Source organism: Echiichthys vipera (genome assembly GCF_963691815.1).
Source record: "Echiichthys vipera genome assembly, chromosome: 10".
In the NCBI taxonomy this organism is placed as follows: Eukaryota; Metazoa; Chordata; class Actinopteri; order Perciformes; family Trachinidae; genus Echiichthys; species Echiichthys vipera.
Genome location: NC_139835.1, coordinates 17,177,439 through 17,197,284, shown reverse-complemented (window position 1 = coordinate 17,197,284; position 19,846 = coordinate 17,177,439). Strand labels below are relative to the sequence as shown.

General features: G+C 42.2%; 1 protein-coding gene across 7 annotated transcripts in view; it reads right to left on the bottom strand.

Moving 5' to 3' along the window:
- Window positions 1-2,330: 2,330 nt before the first annotated feature.
- Window positions 2,331-19,846, bottom strand: part of pkp4 (plakophilin 4) — an 84,836-nt gene continuing 67,320 nt past the window's right edge. For 6 of the 7 annotated variants that reach the window (XM_083920974.1, XM_083920971.1, XM_083920972.1 and 3 more), the window contains 11 exons: window positions 13,245-13,428; window positions 12,354-12,471; window positions 11,534-11,722; window positions 10,561-10,734; window positions 9,955-10,105; window positions 8,717-8,909; window positions 8,188-8,272; window positions 6,921-7,038; window positions 6,671-6,811; window positions 5,840-5,904; window positions 2,331-3,330 (listed from right to left, as the gene is read on the bottom strand). In XM_083920974.1, the coding sequence (XP_083777100.1) occupies window positions 3,085-3,330; window positions 5,840-5,904; window positions 6,671-6,811; window positions 6,921-7,038; window positions 8,188-8,272; window positions 8,717-8,909; window positions 9,955-10,105; window positions 10,561-10,734; window positions 11,534-11,722; window positions 12,354-12,471; window positions 13,245-13,428 (1,664 nt within the window). In that variant the 3' untranslated portion in view covers window positions 2,331-3,084. Of the gene's footprint in view, window positions 3,331-5,839; window positions 5,905-6,376; window positions 6,512-6,670; window positions 6,812-6,920; window positions 7,039-8,187; window positions 8,273-8,716; window positions 8,910-9,954; window positions 10,106-10,560; window positions 10,735-11,533; window positions 11,723-12,353; window positions 12,472-13,244; window positions 13,429-19,846 lie in introns of those variants that run through there. The other variant, XM_083920977.1, reaches the window with a different exon arrangement.

Sequence of the window (19,846 nt, the reverse complement as noted above, 5' to 3'; positions counted from 1 at the left end):
TTCTGTTTTTAAATGTTTCTATACCAGTTTCCATACACAATGCTGCTGATTGGGTAACACCTCTGACACACCCACCAGACGAGAGAAAACCAACCCCAAAGTTGCGCACGGCTTTGAGGCAACATGTCATTCAACGTGGCCACCTAGCAAAACGGTGCCCACAGTTTTCAGATTGAACGCGCCCCTGCACTCTTGACATCTCTGCGCCATCATTGCAGCCGTGAATGACTGTGACGGCACGGTAGTGGCACCTTCTACCTATGTGAGTAAGTAAGTCTACCTTGGAAAAGGCAAATGTGACCTACATAGAGACCAAAGACGAGTCAACGTCGGGAATTCCTTTGACCGGTGGAGAAGGCTACGCCAGGATTTGGAACCGGAAACAACTTTTGTTGAACGGGTCATTTTTCCATTTTTATTGTGGTAGATGTTACATAAAAATGCTTTTATTTTACTTTTTACTTTTTTTAGACCATAGCTTTAAAGGCACAGTTTCTGAATACAGGCTGTGTGTGCTTTTCTTTGAAGATTGAGCGTTTACATATAGGAAAAATGCTTTTGTACAAAGGTGTGCAAATTGATAATGTGCACATAGATAAAATGTACCCTAATTTCAATTCAATTTATCCCCTCTCCCTCCTTTCCTGCTACTTTCAGCTGCTCTAATAGAAAGGAAATAAAAGCCCTAAATAATAATCTTTGAAAAGAAGACTCCTTAATTTCACCGTCAGTATATCACTACAGCTGTAGATCTTCACAGGTGTATTCACTTATTATAGTGGCGTAACTGATCTTTTCTCAGGGTGAGTTGGGCTCATAGAAGTGTTACTCAACTCAAGAATGTCCCAGCCAGTCTTAGGAGGATGCCCATCAAACACAAATAAAACACCTGTGGGTGTCTTACCATGTGTGTTAATTCAAAGAATCACATTTGACAATTGGCTTCTGCGCATAGAGATAAATCAGTGTGTCACCAAGTGATCCTTAATGACTTGTTCATGGTTCATTTAATCGGTGCTTTTTAACCCTCAGCAAAGTCAGAGTCAGTACTCTGTCTAAAGCAGCACAGATTCAGATGATTCTCTGCCGCATCATTGGTGGACATCATTTCTATTCAGTGTCTTAGGCTACATTCACACTGCAGGTCTTAATGCTCAAATCCCATGTTTCATTTGGCTGCTCACATTACGTCTTTAAATGTGGCCTGTCTAAGGATTGCTGTGTGAACAGCTCATGCTCCTGAAGTTACCCGCATGTGCAGTTGATCATTAATGACATCACGCCACAACAGTGTTTATGGAGGCAAACATGGCAATGGCAACCGGTATTGTAGGCCTTTATGGCTTAATGCCAAATAACAGTGTGTGGCGGCAGCTGGCTGTGCGCGGGTGATATCACGAAGGAGGAAGAGGAGAAAAAAAAAAAAAATCATATTTTAATTCTAAACCTTCACTATCCCTCCACTGGCCGCCTGCTTCACTGCTGGCTCTTTGATTCTGCTGCCTGTGGCACACTTTTTTTTTTTCAATCAACATTTTTTAACATTAATTTACAAAACAGTGCCGTGTGGGTCAGAATGTCGCATTAAATCCGACCTGGCTGTTCAGATTGCGGTTGCATTCCAAAAAATCCATTACATTTCTGATTCAGTGCCACAAAAGTGATCTAATTCGGATTGGAAAATTTAAGATTCAATGTGACACTTTCAAAAGCAAATCAGATATGGGTCACATATGAGCGGAAAAATTGGTTTCAGGTCACTTGGAACTGCAGTGTGAAGGTAGCCTTAGTTGCACACATCTGAGGTCGGACAACTTGTAGCTCCAGGCTATCTTTGTGCCAACTGGTTTGTGCTCACTAACACATTTGTTCGGGAGTGTACAGCTATACAGTCAAATTAAAGGAGGTAAAATTAAACATGTCTAAGTCCCTTTTTTTATTTGCTAGTTAATAATTAGATGGTTATTTTGGCTTAGTCTTAGTATTGTTCTTCACTGTCCTTGGTTCATGTCGGTTGATATTTATGTCTTTTTAAATTTAAATCACACAAAAGGGAACATCTGAATATATATATGTCTATGTGGACCAGTTCTATGGAACACAGGGCTGTATCCCTCTACTTGTCCGTATGAATACAATGTAATAAAACATTTTTTGCACCCGGTCAGGAAACTGCAGAGAAAAAAACTGTTCAAAAGAGAGAAGAGTTAGATTCCTGGTTCTTGTGCATATGAAGATTTGCAGTAATCAGGAAGTGTGGAAGAGCTGTTTGTACGCACCTTTGGAAAGATACAATTAAACCGCCATGTTTAAAAAACAAAACTGACCTTTTATTATTTTAGCATGGTTGTGATATGCCATCTTTGTCCACATAGTTCTTCATATATTTATATATCTATAGAGATTTAACATGGCACAAGTTTCTTTTTTATAACCAGTGCTGATGAGTGTAAACCAGGTAATGTGTTTTTTTCTGTATTTACAACAAAATGAAAGAAATGTACAAGACTCCATGGCATTACACAGCTTCAACATAAAGTACAGATACAATTTGATCCCTCTGTACAATCTAACATCATTAGTTTACTATCATTGTTTTCTTTTCTTTCTTTTTTTTTTTTAAAAACAGATATGAGTTCATGATCCATTTTGGCTTCAGCACATACACATTCCCCATCTTGACTCTTACCGCAGACCCTCGCTCACATGACTCGCACCTTTCACCATGCTATCACAGCAAAGCGTTTCATAAAGAAAATAAAACTAACATCTAGAAGGAGCAGGACGCACGTCTCCTTGCTGTAGTGCAGGGTATCGTCCCTAAACAGACTCCCAGCATGATTTCATCTTCCTCTACGAAATAAAAAATTATTTAAAAAAAAACATTCCTTGATTTCCTTCTTTGGCACACATTCCATCTTTCCATCTGCCATCACTCGGCTGAACTCCACCTCCACACACACGCACTCACTTTAAAACAAACACACTTATGAAGCCAAATTCATGAAAGAAAGTTTGTCGGTTCTTGTGGGCTCCTCGCTTCCGCTACGGGGTGAAGACGGCCCTTCAGGAGCATGTCCGGATCTATACCCAGGAGTCAGGAGAGCCAGGGTACTGCTCTGCCCTATACGAAGGCCTCCGCGTGCTAGCGTAAAAGTCAACGTAGTTGGTGGTGGATTTCAGTCCGTGAGGCTGGGAGCTGTAGTCGACTGTTGGCGGGTAGGTGATGACCTCCTCCAAATACGGGTCGTCGTAACCGTGGGGATGCTGCAAGTACATTCTGTACGTATCGTAGTTCCTCCTGCCTTGCTCCTCTGTATAATACACAGGCTGCAATGAAAAGAGACAGGTAGGCTATGATGAAGTGATTTTCACTGGAACATAATGAAGAGCCAACAGTGGCTCTTTTTTGGCAGGTGTTGCACGTGACCGGCTGCACAGCCATCGGTATAATTAGTGGCTACTCTGGAGATTCCAATTTTGGTTCAAAACTTTATTCAACTTTATTCATTACCACGTTTTTTGGGCCAAAGGTTGCATGACGACAGAGAGAAAGCACATCTGAGCTCAACAGACTACAGAAGCAAATAAAAAAGAATGCTGTTCTTTTATTTTAATAAAGGAAAAATAATTCACCATTCATCACAGTATTAGTATACATTTTACTCTGCTGACTGGTGACTCAATAAAATGGGTCTGTGACGGACCTCAAGACTGGTTTAAAGAAATTAAAAACTAGCGTGCTTCCCCCCCCTTCCCAGAAAGTTAACTTGTGCAGCCAGACTCTTCTCCAGCTCTGAAGAGATAGGTAATGCGATGTGAGACTAGGGAAAAAAGCTAGCCTGACTCTGTCCAATAGTAACAAGATCTACCTACCAGCACCCTCCATAGCTCACTTCAATCAACATGTAGTATCTTGTTTGTTCAATCCACACAAAAACTGAGATGGTTATGCGGAATCTCTTATCTGAGCACTTCTCCTGCGGTTCTTCTTATCTAACTCTTAGTAAGAAAGCCAAAGTACTCCTATAAATAAAGGATCAGAGTTCTTCTTTCACCACTGCCAAATACACAATGATTTCATTACCATCTTCCACTTGATGGTCATAAAATGAAACAACATATGCCAACATCTCAGCAGTTTCAGCACTTGTTTTTTTTTTTTAAGCCAGTAAGCTAATCAATCACCTCCTAGCCCACACGTCAGTGGCCACTAATGCCACAGAGAGCTGCTTCGAGGTGAATGGTAGAAATCCAGAAGATTGATAGAATTTGTCTAAAATAAATAGGGTGATGACTGCCCTCATCCATTAACTGGACTAAATGTGATGGGATGAAGGACACAAGAGAACTCTCTCTTTTGTCCCCCCCCTCACCCCCCTCCCTTGCCTCCTCCTCACTGTGCCCGTTATCTGAATGGTTGTGCCCCGCAGTGACAGGTGTCTGAGACGCACCCAGACCATCCCAATCCCAGCAGTCACATCCACTCTCGCTCAGACAATAGCTGATGTGCTGGGTCATTCCCAGCATCGCCATTTATCCGCAGTGGAATACGCATCAGTCTCTTTGTATTAGTCAAGTGGGGTGGAAGAGCCGGTTGTACTCGCCAGGTTTATACAGCGCAGCAGATGGATCTCAAACAAGGGCCTTGTACCATTGCTATCAAAACCTTTCTAGAAGAAAACATTAGTTTTCAAAGGTGGGATAACACCTAAAGTGTGCTTTCTTAGTCTGAACAATGACACCAAGCAGACCTGAAAAGAGAAGTTGATAATCAAAGAAATTAAGTGACGAGAACTCAAATTGATTTAAGTTAATAATCATCATTTATCAGAGAAAAATGTCACCTTCACTTGTTGAAGCTGCTTTTCTGCCTGCTCTTCCATCTTTAGACTGCTGTTCAGACATTTGAAGATGTCACCCTAAGCTTTGGGAAATGATAATGGGCATTTTTCACTATTTTCTGACATTTCATTGATTAAATGGTTAATCAACAGATTAAATGATAACGAAAATAATACTTTGTTGCAGCCCCAGTGCAAAGCTTTACTTGGTTGTATTTTTTTTATTCCATTTAAACCTCTACCGACACTTAATTAGAGGATGCAACACTGATAAGTTTTTAACTTGGAACAGGCAATACCTTCCCACCATAGGAGGACAACATGACAGCTCCCCCAAAGTGACGCCAAAACATCTCTATCGCACCCTGGTGGCTAAATGCTGTATAGCTCATAAAGTCTGTCCCCTTCATCTTAACAGATGGGACATGGGCAAAGAACAACAACAAAAAAAACCCCACTTCAGTACACTTCAAATGAAATTTTCCGACAGAGGGTTTATGTTATTTTTTGGTAGTGTGAGCGAGAACTCGACTGATGCTCTATTGGCTGATCACTACTGTGCTGACTCTTGGCTTCATATGTGTACAGTGGGAGGAAGTGTAGACACGTCTCCATACACACACACAGGCTTTCCACCAACACCTGAAGCAAAGTGACAATATGATACTAATAACTGTATACGCATGACACTCTGTGCACCTTGTAGTGCCTTATTCTACATGTCCCGCCCCTGTGTATTATTGTATTTGATTACTGTTATGATATTATGTCATGCCACTGCAGCAGGCGCTGTGAGCCATCATCTACATACAGTTGTATAAAATAAATATACACAAATAATGCAAAATAAAAAAAGGTAAATGCAGAGTTAATGTTGTAAATACTGTCACTGGGTTCTGCAGCAGGGTTGAATCAGAGCAGACAAACCACAAGTAGATAGGAATGCGGGGGCCGTGAAGATGAACCAAACATTTATGCAATATGATTATATTCACCTGTGTCCTTCTGGGCTCCTCTCTTGTGGGGGACGAGTAGTAATATGGAGAAGGCTTTCCAGACCCTGGGAAAAAAAAAAGAGCAATTCAGTGGGGCTTGATGCAAATGCACTTCATTTTAGATCAGTGAAAAAGTCTGCACGTCTTCATACTGGAGGGCAAATGTCTGTATTTAGATAGAGCGGGATCAAGAAGTGCTACACTGTGCTGGGGAGAGAAATAACTCTAAATAATGGTGTTGGACACTGCTTTCTGTTGTTTGCCTATCCCATGGGATGTGTATTTTCGTTGGCACTTCATCAAAACAGTGGAATCCTGGAACTCAGTTTCCACTTCGCTATGTAACGCGTGGACTGTTGAGGCTGCAGCTCATTTTGTTTACTCTGCCCTCCCTCCTGCTCCCGCCAACCAACGTAGGCTGGCAGCAGCTCTTGTCTGGCTGTAGCATGTCTGAGTACCCACTCACTGCCCCTGTCTGCATGCTGTGACTTGAGCCTGCTAACAATGGCACCATTGTAGAGTGTCCACCACTGGCTGGCCGGTTCACTTCGCTGCTGTTCAGACTGGCTCTGAAGTGCTGTGAATTCAAATGACTGTCTCAGGGCTGGCAGGCTTTAGTGGAGATGATAAGAGGGGACTGTCTTGGCAGGGAGACGAGACTGGCCATGGAATCTGCTTGGAGCGTTATGAGGGATAAACAGAGAGGACCAGAGGGTAGCCTGCGATTACAGTCTGGTGCAGATAGAGGATACTGTTTGAATATGGTTTCTATGACGACTAATATGCAAACTGTATGCACTTTAAATAGCTTTCAGATGTGTGCATTGTTACCTGTATATTGGTTTTTATGGATACTGTTGTCTCCCTGGTAATTATAAAATTGCATAGTTGACTGTGCTCTCTGGTAATCTCTGATAGTGTCTCTATGCTCTTTGATGCCCAGCATGGCAGGAGACGACGTGGCACTGGCAGCTGTGAAGAGAAACACACATAAACACACAATAAATTCCAGAGGTTTTCCTGTTTCACTGCCGGAGCCCATTTTTTGTCTGCCAGTGTCTGGAGGGAAATTAGAGCCTACCATGGTGGTTTACTGGGGACATCTGAATGGTGCTGGTGGGGAGAGTGGGCTGGGACTTGAACCTGTCCCGTTCAAGTGTTGACACTGGAGTGAGGAAGTGGTTTTGGTTCCATCCATCCTGTTAGGAAGAAGAGAAAGGAAACAGGGTTGTTTGAATAACTAGACCAGTGCTCTATGCACTTTCCTTCAGAGAGAATATTCTTTTGCTGTGTTGTGCACAGCTTTCTTCAGTAAGAGAGGACATATTACTGGTTTTGTCAGGTTCAGAATTGTATTTTTGAGTTTCTACGAGTGTTCAAAAAACACATTATTTTTCTCATACTGCCTGTCTGAATGTACCTGTATTCACCCTCTGTCTAAAATGCTCCATTTCAGTGCCTGTCTCTTTAAGCCTTGGTCAGTGTTTTCTATGTGTTCTCAGAGTCTCTGCACCGTCATTGCATCCGGGGAATGACTATAACAGCACTGTAGCAGCACTTTCAACCTACAGTCACCGGCCACTTTATTAGGAGCACCTGTCCAACTGCATGTTAATGTAAATTTCTAATCAGCCAATCACATGGCAGCAACTCAATGCATTTAGGCATGTAGACATGGTCTAAACAATTTGCTGCAGTTCACACAGAGCATCAGAATGGGGAAAAACGGTGATTTAAGTGACTTTGAACGTGGCATGTTTGTTGGTGCGAGACAGGCTGGTCTGAGTATTTCAGAAACCGCTGATCTACTGGGATTTTCACGCACAACCATCTCTAGGGTTTACAGAGAATGGTCCCAAAAAGAGAAAATATCCAGTGAGCGGCAGTTCTGTGGGCGCAAATGCCTTGTTGATGCCAGAGGTCAGAGGAGAATGGCCAGACTGGTTCGAGCTGATAGAAAGGCAACAGTAACTCAAATATCTACTGGTTACAACAGAGGAATGCAGGAGAGCACACAACAAGACCTACTTTCTAGCAGATAGGGAACAGCAGCAGAAGACCACCATGACACTTTATTAAGCACCAGGTATGCCTAATAAAGTGGCCGTTGAGTGTATGTATAAATGTATATATATGTATGTGTATATATATATGTGTGTGTGTATATATATATATATATATATATATATATGTATATGTGACATCACAACCTAAAGGCTAGTTTAAAAGGCACAGTTTGCGAATAGGGGCTGTGTATGTTTTGTTTTTTTTTCAATTTATTGTGCTTGAACAAAATTAGGTGACTGTTTGAAAGGTGCCATCATAAAAACCAATCCGGATGTTCTTACTTTCTTATAGATGGTACGCAGATCCCGGTACTGCCACAGTGTGTTCAACACCTGAGCAGCTGCTTTAACCACCTTCATAGAGTACCTGGAAAACAGACGACAACATAAAAATGTATTTCTGAGTATTCTCCAATCACTATAACTTTATTTTAAAGCTCACAAGGACACTATGATTGAAAGAAGAGGGTGTCCTCTGGAACATTACTGAATAAATAGCAGGTTAGAAATAGCTGCTGGCCCATCATTCTACAGGGACATAAAACCTCAATGCACACAAAACCACCTTGCCTGGGGCTTCGTCTTCTCTGAGCATTTAAATATTTGTGTGTGTGTCTGTGTTTGTGTAAAACGCCCACTGTCCAATGCCCAGGACAATCTGTACAGCCCAGCCACAAATGGCTGATGACATTTTGTGTGTTCTAGTGGTGCAATTGAGCATGTACACATATTAGCAAGACAGGTTTGCACCAGTGTATGCTCTCCACCCTCACTTAACAAGTTGGGACAAATAAATGGCACTGTAGCCCACCTGTCTCCTCTGCCCTTGGTGATGTTGACCAGCTTCTCAATGCCGCCCGTGTCGGCCAAGGCCTTGGCGTTCTCCATGTTTTTGCTGGTGACCTCATGCAGGGTGCAACAGATGGCCGCCACCGTCTCGTCAGACAGCAGGGTGGTGTTTCCCCCAGGGAGACGATTGACCAGGTCCCTCATCGCATACTTCCCTGAGAGGGAGGAAGGGGGGGGGGGCGTGAGACATGCAGCTAATACATCGTGAAGTACTGAACAGCAGGTTTGTGAGCAGGAGAGAAGCACAGAGAGAAGACATACAGACATTCACTGCATTTAGTTTTCCACAGGCCTATTTTATAGGCATACTTTGTTCTTTCTACATCATGAATGATAAATTAATTCTGCTTGTGACTGCAAAGGTAGGCAGTTTTCCTAAATGACATTGCGTTATCATCACAAGGACGTCAGAGTGTGAGCATCCTGGTGTTAAAAAAAAAAGGCCTGTTTCCCCTGTCTCTCCTTCAGAAGAGCAGTCCAGCTGAAGGACCTGAATACATGCGGCATAAACTCTCTCTCACACACACACGCTCACACAAAACCAAAAGCACCTTAAACACAACACTGCAACTCCTCCCCCATCTGCCTACAGGCGTCAACCCTGCATTGCTGGAACTGTAACTCCTCATTAAATCCACACAGAGAGCACTTAAAATGTGCTTTTCATTAAATTAGTCTCTTTTCATGGAACAAAAAACGGGCTGGAGTGAGATGAAATGAAAACTGATAACCAGTAGTTAGTGCTGGTTCTATTTCTGCATTTAATTAAACACACTGTTTAACAACGTTCATGCTGTCAGTAGCTCTATTATGCAAATCATGAAACTGTAGGGGATGTAATGTGTTGGTTACATATTTTAATACACATTCAAATGTCCCCAGTACTATATGTCATTGTCTATTGTGTATCAGCATAATTCTGATACATGTTGTACCAGCTTCCAAAGGATCCCACTGTGTATACTGTACCTCCCTAAAATTCCTATAAACTTCCATCCTGAGCAGTATTTAATGAACCTCAACATATTATTTTCATGTCTTATGCCAAGCTAAACCCATTTACAATATGCCTAATGTGCAACATGAGCTACATTGTTAACTAGAACAAAGCTAAGGTAAGAACACTATCAGTAATCTCATAATCAACGTGTCTGAGTCCATCACAGTCTGAAATGTTCGTTGTTTTATATCGTGGCTGACCTATGAGCTCCTTGTTCCTGACATCCAGTGCCATGTTTCTCAGAGCAGTGGCAACCGAACACACCACCCTGTCATTATCCATCCGCAGCAGCTCCACTAGGATGGGCAGTCCCTTCTCCTTACGCACTGCTGCACGAATGTATGCTGCAAACTGCACACAGAAAAAACACACACAAAAGGCGTTTAACCTTCAAAAGAGTTTAGCTGCCGCACAGGTAAATGGACGGACATGAGGTGTGCATTTTATTATGTGTGACCGAAGTATCTGCTCTGATTGACACAGAGGAGGTGAGCCGTTAAATACTCTTTTTTTTAAACAACTTTATTTAAGGCATTTCATTCAGTTGAAGAGACAAAGGTTAACATACATACATACACAAACAAATTAATTTCCGTTAACATAATCCTGTACTAGTACCCTTCCCTCCTCCCTCCCCACATACCCTCCCCTGGGACCAAGAGTAGATAAATAAATCAAATTAAAAAATAAAATAAAATGATCTGTTAAATCCTTTTTAACCACTTGAAATGAAGGATGCCACATTTAACAATGTATATAAAATCAAAGGAGAATGTGTGCATTTGTGTATACGAACATTACTGTACCTTCCAGTTGCCGGCTGACAGGTTCTGAAGGGACCCAGCGGCGCCCTCCAGAGTGGCGGGATTTGAGCTCTCGGCCAGCAGTGTCAAGTAAGGCTTTACCACCGAAGGGTGCCACAGCATCTCTGCCCCCTTGGGAGACTTGGAGAAGCCGGGGATGGGTCCCACACCGTCCCACTGAACAAACAACCACAGTGTTTTGTCAGGCTTAAATACAGGTTGTGATGCAGACTTTTTTTTCCTTCTCTTTTCCTTTTTCAACAACAATATGTAAAGAAAAGAACAAGCCCAATTAAATTGAATCTCCACAGCGCTGTGTCAGTGGCTCTGGATTATGGTCTGGCTACACCTGCTTACATACTGGGATAGGGGGAAAAATGCTCTGGCTTGTTTGTTGTCTTTAAAGCAACCACAGTCGTCGGAAACAAGCAGATGGTGCTCTTGATAAACAGGGGTGCGTTCAGCCCGACTAAAGGTAGCAAAATCATTATTTCAATGGAAACAGCGGTTGTCTGTTGTGTTTTTAATACGGCATAAATATATACATTATACACTTTGCTGCTGAGTGGGTAACAACTCTTGACACCCACTAAACAAGAGAGAAAACACGGTTTCAAAAATGATGTTTTCAGATTGAACACGACCCAGATAGCCAGATGAGAGGAAGAGCACAACCGTTGAGATGAACTGTGGGGGAGTTGGATGTATTCTAGCATGATTACATTAGAAAATAAGTTAAACTTTTTTCTTTCCATAAATATGTTATATACTGTATGTACTATACACAGAGTAGCACAAACTGATTGCATATCCATGTTTTTTTGTGTGGTCTGTAATTTTTGCTAAAATGTTTCCCCCCCACCAAAAAAAATCCAATAATGTTGACATACATGTTGAATAGATGTGGACAATTTCTAACTTTTTGCTGACGTTGAATACTGCTCTGAGTCTCTATTTTAAAAAGCACCACACTCACTGTGTCTTCCTGCAGACTCTTTTTCTTCTTCTTCTTCCTGCCCCAGCAGCTGGAATCCACCTCTTTACTGGGCGACTCGCTGCCCAGTAAGCCGTCCAGCTCCTGCCCCCCGATCTGCCGGGATGGCGGCAGCTCCAGCTCCAGACGATATGATAGGTTCCTCAGAGTGCAAATACAGTTCTCCACAATCTGATGGCGGGCAGAGGGAGACAGGGGTTTTGGGTGGGTGGTTATAGCGGGGACTTTCTAAATCACCATGACAAAAGCTACAGTACAATAAACTCTACTGCCAGCGTGTGGTACACAGAAGTGTTATTTGTGGCGTTACAAATCAATTTGTTATGGGACCCAAGGGACTACAGTTAGAAAGCATATCTGGACCAGAGTAAATGGATTTTATTCAACACTGTTAGAATTCAGTGCAGGCTTTGCCTCAAAGAATGTCAATGAGCATACATGTTTGACAAAATTAAGGGGGCCCAGTTTCCAGGGGATATGATCTCTATTTTTACAGATGAGCCACTTGATTTATGTCTCTTACAGTACAGAGGAACATTTCTGAGACATTTGATTACAGCTACCATAGAAAATGTTAATATACGGAATGTTGGAGGACATAGACAATAAAATGATTCAAACAGGGTTACGTAGAGTTTTTCCCCAGGGCCTCTTATCACCCTATTATCATGTGGCAGCATGTTTTCCTCCTGGCTAAATGTGTGTGTGTGTGTGTGTGTGTGTGTGTGTGTGTGTGTGTGTGTGTGTGTGTGTGTGTGTGTGTGTGTGTGTGTGTGTGTGTGTGTGTGTGTTTAGTGCGTACCTTGCTGTCGAAGTCAGAAGTGTTTACACAGGCTTTGATGACGTAGAGCAGTGAGTCAACCAGGCCCTCACAAATGCGCATCTGTTTTCTGGCCTCCTCACCAGCTGAACTCAGGTTCCTTTGAAAAGCACATCACACACACAAAACACAGAAAAGTTAGGTCTTTAATTGCTTTGCTCGACAAACAAATGAGCAAATACACAAAATGACAGCTGGTTGTGTGTGTCCCACTTGATCCCCACACACCATCCGTAATGTATAATGTATGAAGAGTGTGTGTGGTCTGACTGAAGTCATTATAGCACTTTGCAGAGTACAAACACACACAGAGAGAGAGAGAGAGAGAGAGAGAGAGAGAGAGAGAGAGAGAGAGAGAGAGAGAGAGAGAGAGAGAGAGAGAGAGAGAGAGATGAAATGATAATGACTTTGAAGCAGAAACAATAGATAGGTTGAAATCATAGCTGTTTGACACAAACATTACCAGAGCCAGTGGTAGAATGTAGCTAAGTATATTAACTCAAGTATTGTAGTACAATTTTCCCATGCTCCTACTTAAATTGAGTATTTCAATGTTGCTCTACGTTTTACTTCTGCTCCACTACATTTCAGAGAGACAAGTTGTACTTTTTACTCCACTACATTCATTTGTAAGTTTTAGTAACTACCTACTTTTTCATATAAAAAAATATGATGTGCATTTATATGATGCATTACTATACTACTAATCTACCCAGCTCCACATTAATGAATTACAACATTAAAACACACTGACCACATTAACAGAGCTATTTACAGAAGGGCCATATTATGAGCTCATTCCTCGTGAGATGTAATAGCATCAGTTGTCCACATCGGGGAGCTAGAGCCAAGTGTGCTCATCAGGTGGTTTACCTCAAACAACCTGTGGTGTTCCTCAGCACCAGGGAGGAGTGGAACTTTAGCTTGTGGTCGTCATCGAAGGTGGAGCTGCTCCATCCAGAGTGAGGGATGATCACAGTGTTGGTCAGCGTCGTTAAGGCGTCCCGAATGATTGTCATCTTGACGGCGTCACATGATGACAAGTTCCACAGCACCCCTGCGGAGACATCGTATGCAAACCTCAGGTCATATCAGCTCTAATGGGCAGTTAGGGTAACCCAACAGAGATACCAACAACTTGGGGCTTTTTTAATAGCTCATTAGTGTGTGTGTGTGTGTGTGTGTGTGGACGTGTCCACAAACACACATGCATCAAGGCATCAAGCGCTCACATCAAATTTTATCTGGGCAGAATATCCACTGGGCAAAGATTATAATGACTTGAAACGGATAAGAAAAAAAAAGAAAGAGGCGGAGGTCCATATGACATAGACTCGGTTATTTTAAATGAAATATAAATAATGTAAAAGGATTTCGAAATTATGCCATCCTTTCACTCAATTCAAATATACTCTTGGTAACTAGTGATAATCATGAAAAGTCCTGGCAGCCTTTGATACGGCATCTGTCAAGGATTAGCCAGCATGTAGCATGTTCTTCTAATTAGAGGCCTCTTGTTGCTGGGCTTACACTAAGGCACAAGCTGACTTGTGCAGGGCACCAGCAGTTCTGGAGGGGGCTAATACTGCCCGAGCTGGAATCTACTGTAAAGACCCAGGGCTGAATACATGGCTAATACTCAAAAATGCTGCTGCAACAAAACTTAGTGAGCATGTAGTACAATGAACATGTGGTAGTGGTCCAAATATGGTTGCTGCTGGTTTTTTTTTTCTACTGTTTGTTTTGCTCTATAACGTCTAACCTTGGTTTGTAAATGCAGAACAAAGTACTTGACCTACAGACCAGGGTGAGCTATTACAGTGAACTATCTGTGTGTGTGTGTGTGTGTGTGTGTGTGTGTGTGTGTGTGTGTGTGTGTGTGTGTGTGTGTGTGTGTGTGTGTGTGTGTGTGTGTGTGTGTGTGTGTGTGTGTGTGTGTGTGTGTGTGAGTGTGTGTGTGCGTGTGTGAGTGTGTGTGTGGATGCCTCAGTGGTAGGGGTCAAAAACAATGATTAGCTTTCCTGACTTCTTCCTTATCCTCACTTTTTATTTCCTCTCAGCACGCTGGAGTCTCTAATTGAACCAGTGGAGATAATTGTCTCTAATATAGCCCAGGAGCCCAATTCAGACGCACTGCTGGCAAGAAACTACAGTATTTAGACATATATGTGTCTCTGCCAAGAAGACCAGTTATTTAACCAACAGCTTTTTCACTTACTATTATCCTTATTAACGCTACATCAAAGTGCTTTAAAAACCATTAAAATCCACCAGGGAACTTTCATTATTATTACCTCCGCAGAGGAGGTTATGTTTGTCCATCTGTTTGTCTGTTTGTTGGTTTCTCTGTCAGCAGGATTACACAAAAGAGAAGATTTTCAAGGAAACTAAGTGGAAGAATGGGCCAAGGAAGAACCTGATTTTGAAGTGGATCCGAATCACAGGGGCAGATACACAATCTACTTTTCACTTCTTGTTAACATTGTGAGATAGGGCTTTTGTGCTGCATTCATTTGGTTTCAGAATAATCAGAAAAAATGCCCCGCGCTGCATCAACATCGCAAGATAGGGCATGACCTGACGGGGGTCAGCGCTCTGAATTCCCTTCTAGTTTCATTTCTATTTTCTTTTTTTTAGATGAGCATTAAGTGATACCTTGCTTTTGAAATTTAAAATGCAGCATGTTCTTCCAATCGGATCCTACCCAGCAGTGTGTGTGGGTCTGCAAACCGAAACATCAGGTGAGGCTATAACGTCTCTGCTCTACTCAGGCGGCGGGATACGTTTCAATCAAATCTTTCTGCGGTGATCGAGCTCAACTCCCCGCGCAAGTGCGTTTGATTCTTTGCTTGCCTTTCTCACAGGAACTCACAAGGATTGCCTTAAAATGGTGGACTACATATGCATTTATAACACATACAGTCTCACACCTGCTGAGCGACTTCCTTGGTACTTTTAACTTCACAATCGTACTGTAGTTCCTCCTCACCCACTCTAATGTCAGTCTGTAGAAATGAAACACACTCTGCAGGATTTCAGAGTGGTCCTGTGGAGGCGGGTGACATGCCGGAGAAATCAACAGGCGAATCTGCTGAGGTGTGACTGATAACGCTGTCAGGGTGCAACACCAGCGGCAATAAGTCATATCTGACAGTGAGATGGAGCAGACCTGTGAGTGTGTGTGCGTGTGTACGTGCATGTGTTTGTCCTAAACTGTGTTCTCTGCTCATGGTCTCAGGTGCCTTGGCCTAGCTTTGAAACACAGACCCAGTGTAAACACTGTTGTCACACCAGGGCCAATAGTCTATCCAGGGCTGAACTCCAGAGGGCAGAGAGAGAGAGCAGAGAGACAGACAGAGAGAGAGAGAGAGAGAGAAAGAGAAAGAGAGAGAGAGAGAGAGAGAGAGGGGCTCAATCCAGAGATGCAGAGAAAGAAAAAATATATGAAGCTGGTGAGAATGTCTGTAGCAGCTGTTGCAGCATCGATTCACAGGCTAACTGAAGTGAAAACTGGGTGGACATTTCTCTTCGACTTGAGGTAGCTCAGCTGTAGCGGGTTCTCGGGCACTGATGCGATACGGAGATGGAATATGGCAAAAGATCATTGATCAGGAATTAAATGGCCTGAAAGAATTGTATTTGTATGACTGGAGTTGAAGGGCTAGGTTATGCAAGAAAAGAATTAGCTTGTGTTTTTAACTGCTCCGAAAGCCTCTCTCCTGGTTTCCAAAGTCTTTGTCTGTAAGGGCCCTGGCGCACCATGCCATGTGCTGATTGCCTGATGAGTGTGTGGCACTGTTGGTGTTAAGTTATCCACAACCGTTCACCACGTGGAAAATCAATATTGTCACCCCTTTATTGCAATTCTTTTTCTCTTTTTTATCCCTGCAACAGCAGGCTGACAACACCAGCACGGAGCAATTTCCATAGCGGGTGCAACATTTTAGTAGATATACTCTTCTTATATGTGCATATACAGTGACTGCTTTCAGTGGTTCATATTAGCATGAAAATTGTAGGCTGATATATGTATGTGTAGAATATAATTGTAGGTCATTTTCTTTTTTGCCATTTTCTCCTTTACTGGATACTTTATAGTTAAGAGAGAGACAGGACACAAAGGGAGCCTGAGGTCTTTAACAATTCGTAAAATGTTTGCAGTTCTAGTTCTTTTGCTCTGGGGCCAAAGTTCACACCATCTGACCAACAGTCAGTCTGAGCTTACAAACATGTTCCCCCTTACAAAAAAGTCCCATGGCATTACTACTATAATTCATTTTTCCCTTTTGATGGCACAGTTTCTCGATGCTTCTAGTACATCTGCTAACCAAGGCTAGGAAACAAAACCTGCAACCACCTCTACAAGACACTCAGGGATTAAAATTGATCTTTTGTTGGTTGATTCCCAAATTGTCTGACTGCTCTGTCAGCATGTCATCGACTTTGTCAGGTGCAGTAACTTGGTTGGCATTTACTTTATTCTGTGAAAAAGCTGAACTGGAAACTTGTCAATGCTGCATCCTCTAAACCTCGAGCAGGCAGTTTATTGTGTACTTCTGAGGTAAGTGGGTGTTTTCTCATTTTCTCCCTCATGCAGTACAAGTCAGTGCATTGCTGCTTATGGCTGTAATTGCATTTATTTTTGGATCAAATTCAGTTATCCATTTCTCATTTGATCAAAGGTCTTAAACTCATTCTTTGCTCTCAAACTAAACAAACACAGCAATCGATGCCAACACTGGGCAACTGGGTCTGTGTGTGCTCTGTTCATCTTTGTGTAAATGGGAAGGAGGTTAACGTTTAAGAACTGTAAAGTTTGACGGTTAAATAGTTAAAAGCACTGGATATTTCAAGTTCAAGAGTTTCCAAAAAGTTGATCAAATATCTGGTTTCATGAAGAGCAGGACTGGAGCAAATTCGCAAACGCTTATTAGCATGGGCCCTCTCAGTTCATTTTTAATTTCCAAGGGGCGTAATCAACAGTGCAGAGCAAAATGCTTTTGGATGCGATTGGATTTACCTACAACGAATCAGAGCACGGTAAAAAAAACCTTCTCAAATTACAGAACAAGTTTGCTTTAGAAGACGTGCTTTATTGAGCCCAGAGGAGAAATCCTTTTTTTCCCCCACTATATATATATATATATATAGATTTATATATATATACACACACGATGTGCAGCTGACTTAACATGTAATTTAATTTTTTAACAAATGGCATTAAATACAGCACTGCGGGCAAACACCAGTGGACTCACTGCAACTCGTAGTCTCCACAGCAGGATGACAAGTTTGTGAGTTGTAATGAATGGATACAATTACAGAAACAAAAGACAAGCTACAGTTAGAGTTTGGCGGTATGACCCAAACATGTGTATCAACGTATTTTTTTCACTGGGCCTTATTAGAGGTTTATAGTATACTATACTTACAGGAGTACAGAGAATATGAAAACATGATGTACAAGATGTCATTTTGTAATGTAGAGGTATATGTTTATGAGTTGTTTACTGTTATGTGCTGTGGTGTTTTGTCCTGTTATAGACAGTTAGTTGTGGGTTATTAACTGTTGTGTTAAGAGATATAAACTTTTTAAGAGCATATTCAGTTATTAGGTCCTCTCTCAATACACTCACAGCTTGCCCTGACTGTAGCGCTCTTCGCGGTGAACCACATTAGAATATTTTGCTGCCTACTAAAGAGTTACAGTAATTGTTTCAGCTATGCCCCAGTATGGCGGTATATGAAAAATACATTGACCCATATAGGAAATTAAAACTGGTATACCAATTAATCCGGTATTGCCTGAGATTTGTCTTTCTAGCAACAGATGAGGAGTTTAGATGAGGCGGTGAATGAGTGACTCTTTTCAGTTGACAAAAATATTTTTCTATAAGAGCAAACAATTATCTTTAAATACACTGAGCTGTACTAAGAGCAGCACACAGACTCTCAAAAAGCTCAAACACAATGAAATGTGATGAAGAGCGTTAGAAAAGTTTGCCAAAGTAAAGTCCAGATAAGTGGAGCAATGGAATATCTAACTATGGGTCACAAAACATTGCTTTTTGTCCCCAGTATTGAAGCTAATAGCGCAGAGAGGTTTGGCCTTTTTAGGTGCAATAACCACAACAGCTGCTGGGAGATGAGGCAGGTAAGGGAGACGAAATCGCTTTGTATCCCCCCCCCACAACAAGACCTCTGACCCGGACCCTGGGGTGGCCTGTTCTGGCAGCTATTTCTAATGAAGCACAGGTGACATATGGACCTCCCAGCAGAGTGGAGACAGGGCTGCTGACACGATGGAAGCCCCTCAACGCTTCTCAAGATAAGTTCGAACACCTGGCTGGCCTTCTCACCAGCTCCGACAACCCTGATGCTGCTTCCGGGGGTGTTATCATTAATTTATGTATAATATTGCCCAAATAGTGCTTTACAAGTAGAAAGGGCTCGCTGGTGAGTGAATGATTTCTGTCTGCTCCACTTAAAGCTCTACGGTGGTATGCTTGTCATCCAACTGAAAACTCTTCATGTGGATTGTTCTCATCAGCCGTAATTAACCAGAAGTGATGCAGCACTTTTGACCTTTCCTAATTGCTCCTCATCCTGGGGCTTGCACTACCAATTAACTGCAGCAGGATCTCAGGCTCTCAGGCTCTAAGGCTAGTTGATGAAAGGGGAACAACTTAAACAGAGCTCGCATGCAAACGGCTAACTCTGGTTATGAAACCAGTCTGTATAAGGGAGCGAGAAATACACTGACGTGGTTATGAGCCATCAACTCCTGTGTATTTATTATATAAGCAACAAATAAAAGACACATTAAGTTATTTAGAAATGTTGATCCTTTGGTGTGTGTAACGTAAAGTAAACAGACACTTAATTGACATCTCCTCCCAGACAAAATAAAAATGATTCAGTGTATTCATCCGTACTCCAACTGTATTGTTTTCCTTCAGGGGGCGGCTGGACTGTAACCCGAGATCATATTAGAGCTCAAGCAGCTGACTCAGCCACCTGGGAGCCAAATGTCTTGGCTTGCTTATTTCTGTAGTTCTCCACCCTGATCCTACACAACATGAATTTATATCCTGTTTGAAGAGCTTAGACAAAACACAAATACAACTAAGCTGCACATAGTGCAATGCAGAGAGAGGGAGACTGACATGAAGACTGTCAGGGATAGTTGCTTTCAGACAGAAACGGAACTAAATCTCTCAGCAGCCTACGAGGTAAAAGCATATGAATGGTGTGGAAGCAGTTCGACTAACTGTTTAGTATCGTTATTCACATAGTCACCTAATTTCTAGGAGAAACACTGTACTGTATGGTTAACCATGACAAACAGCACCAGCACAATCGAAGACCACATCAGGAGTCATGACCAAACAAACCAACACTGTACCATCACAATCTCTCCTAAAACACTTCCAGGTTTGTCAAGTAAATAATTTAGCACCTTCTGCACAATGTTC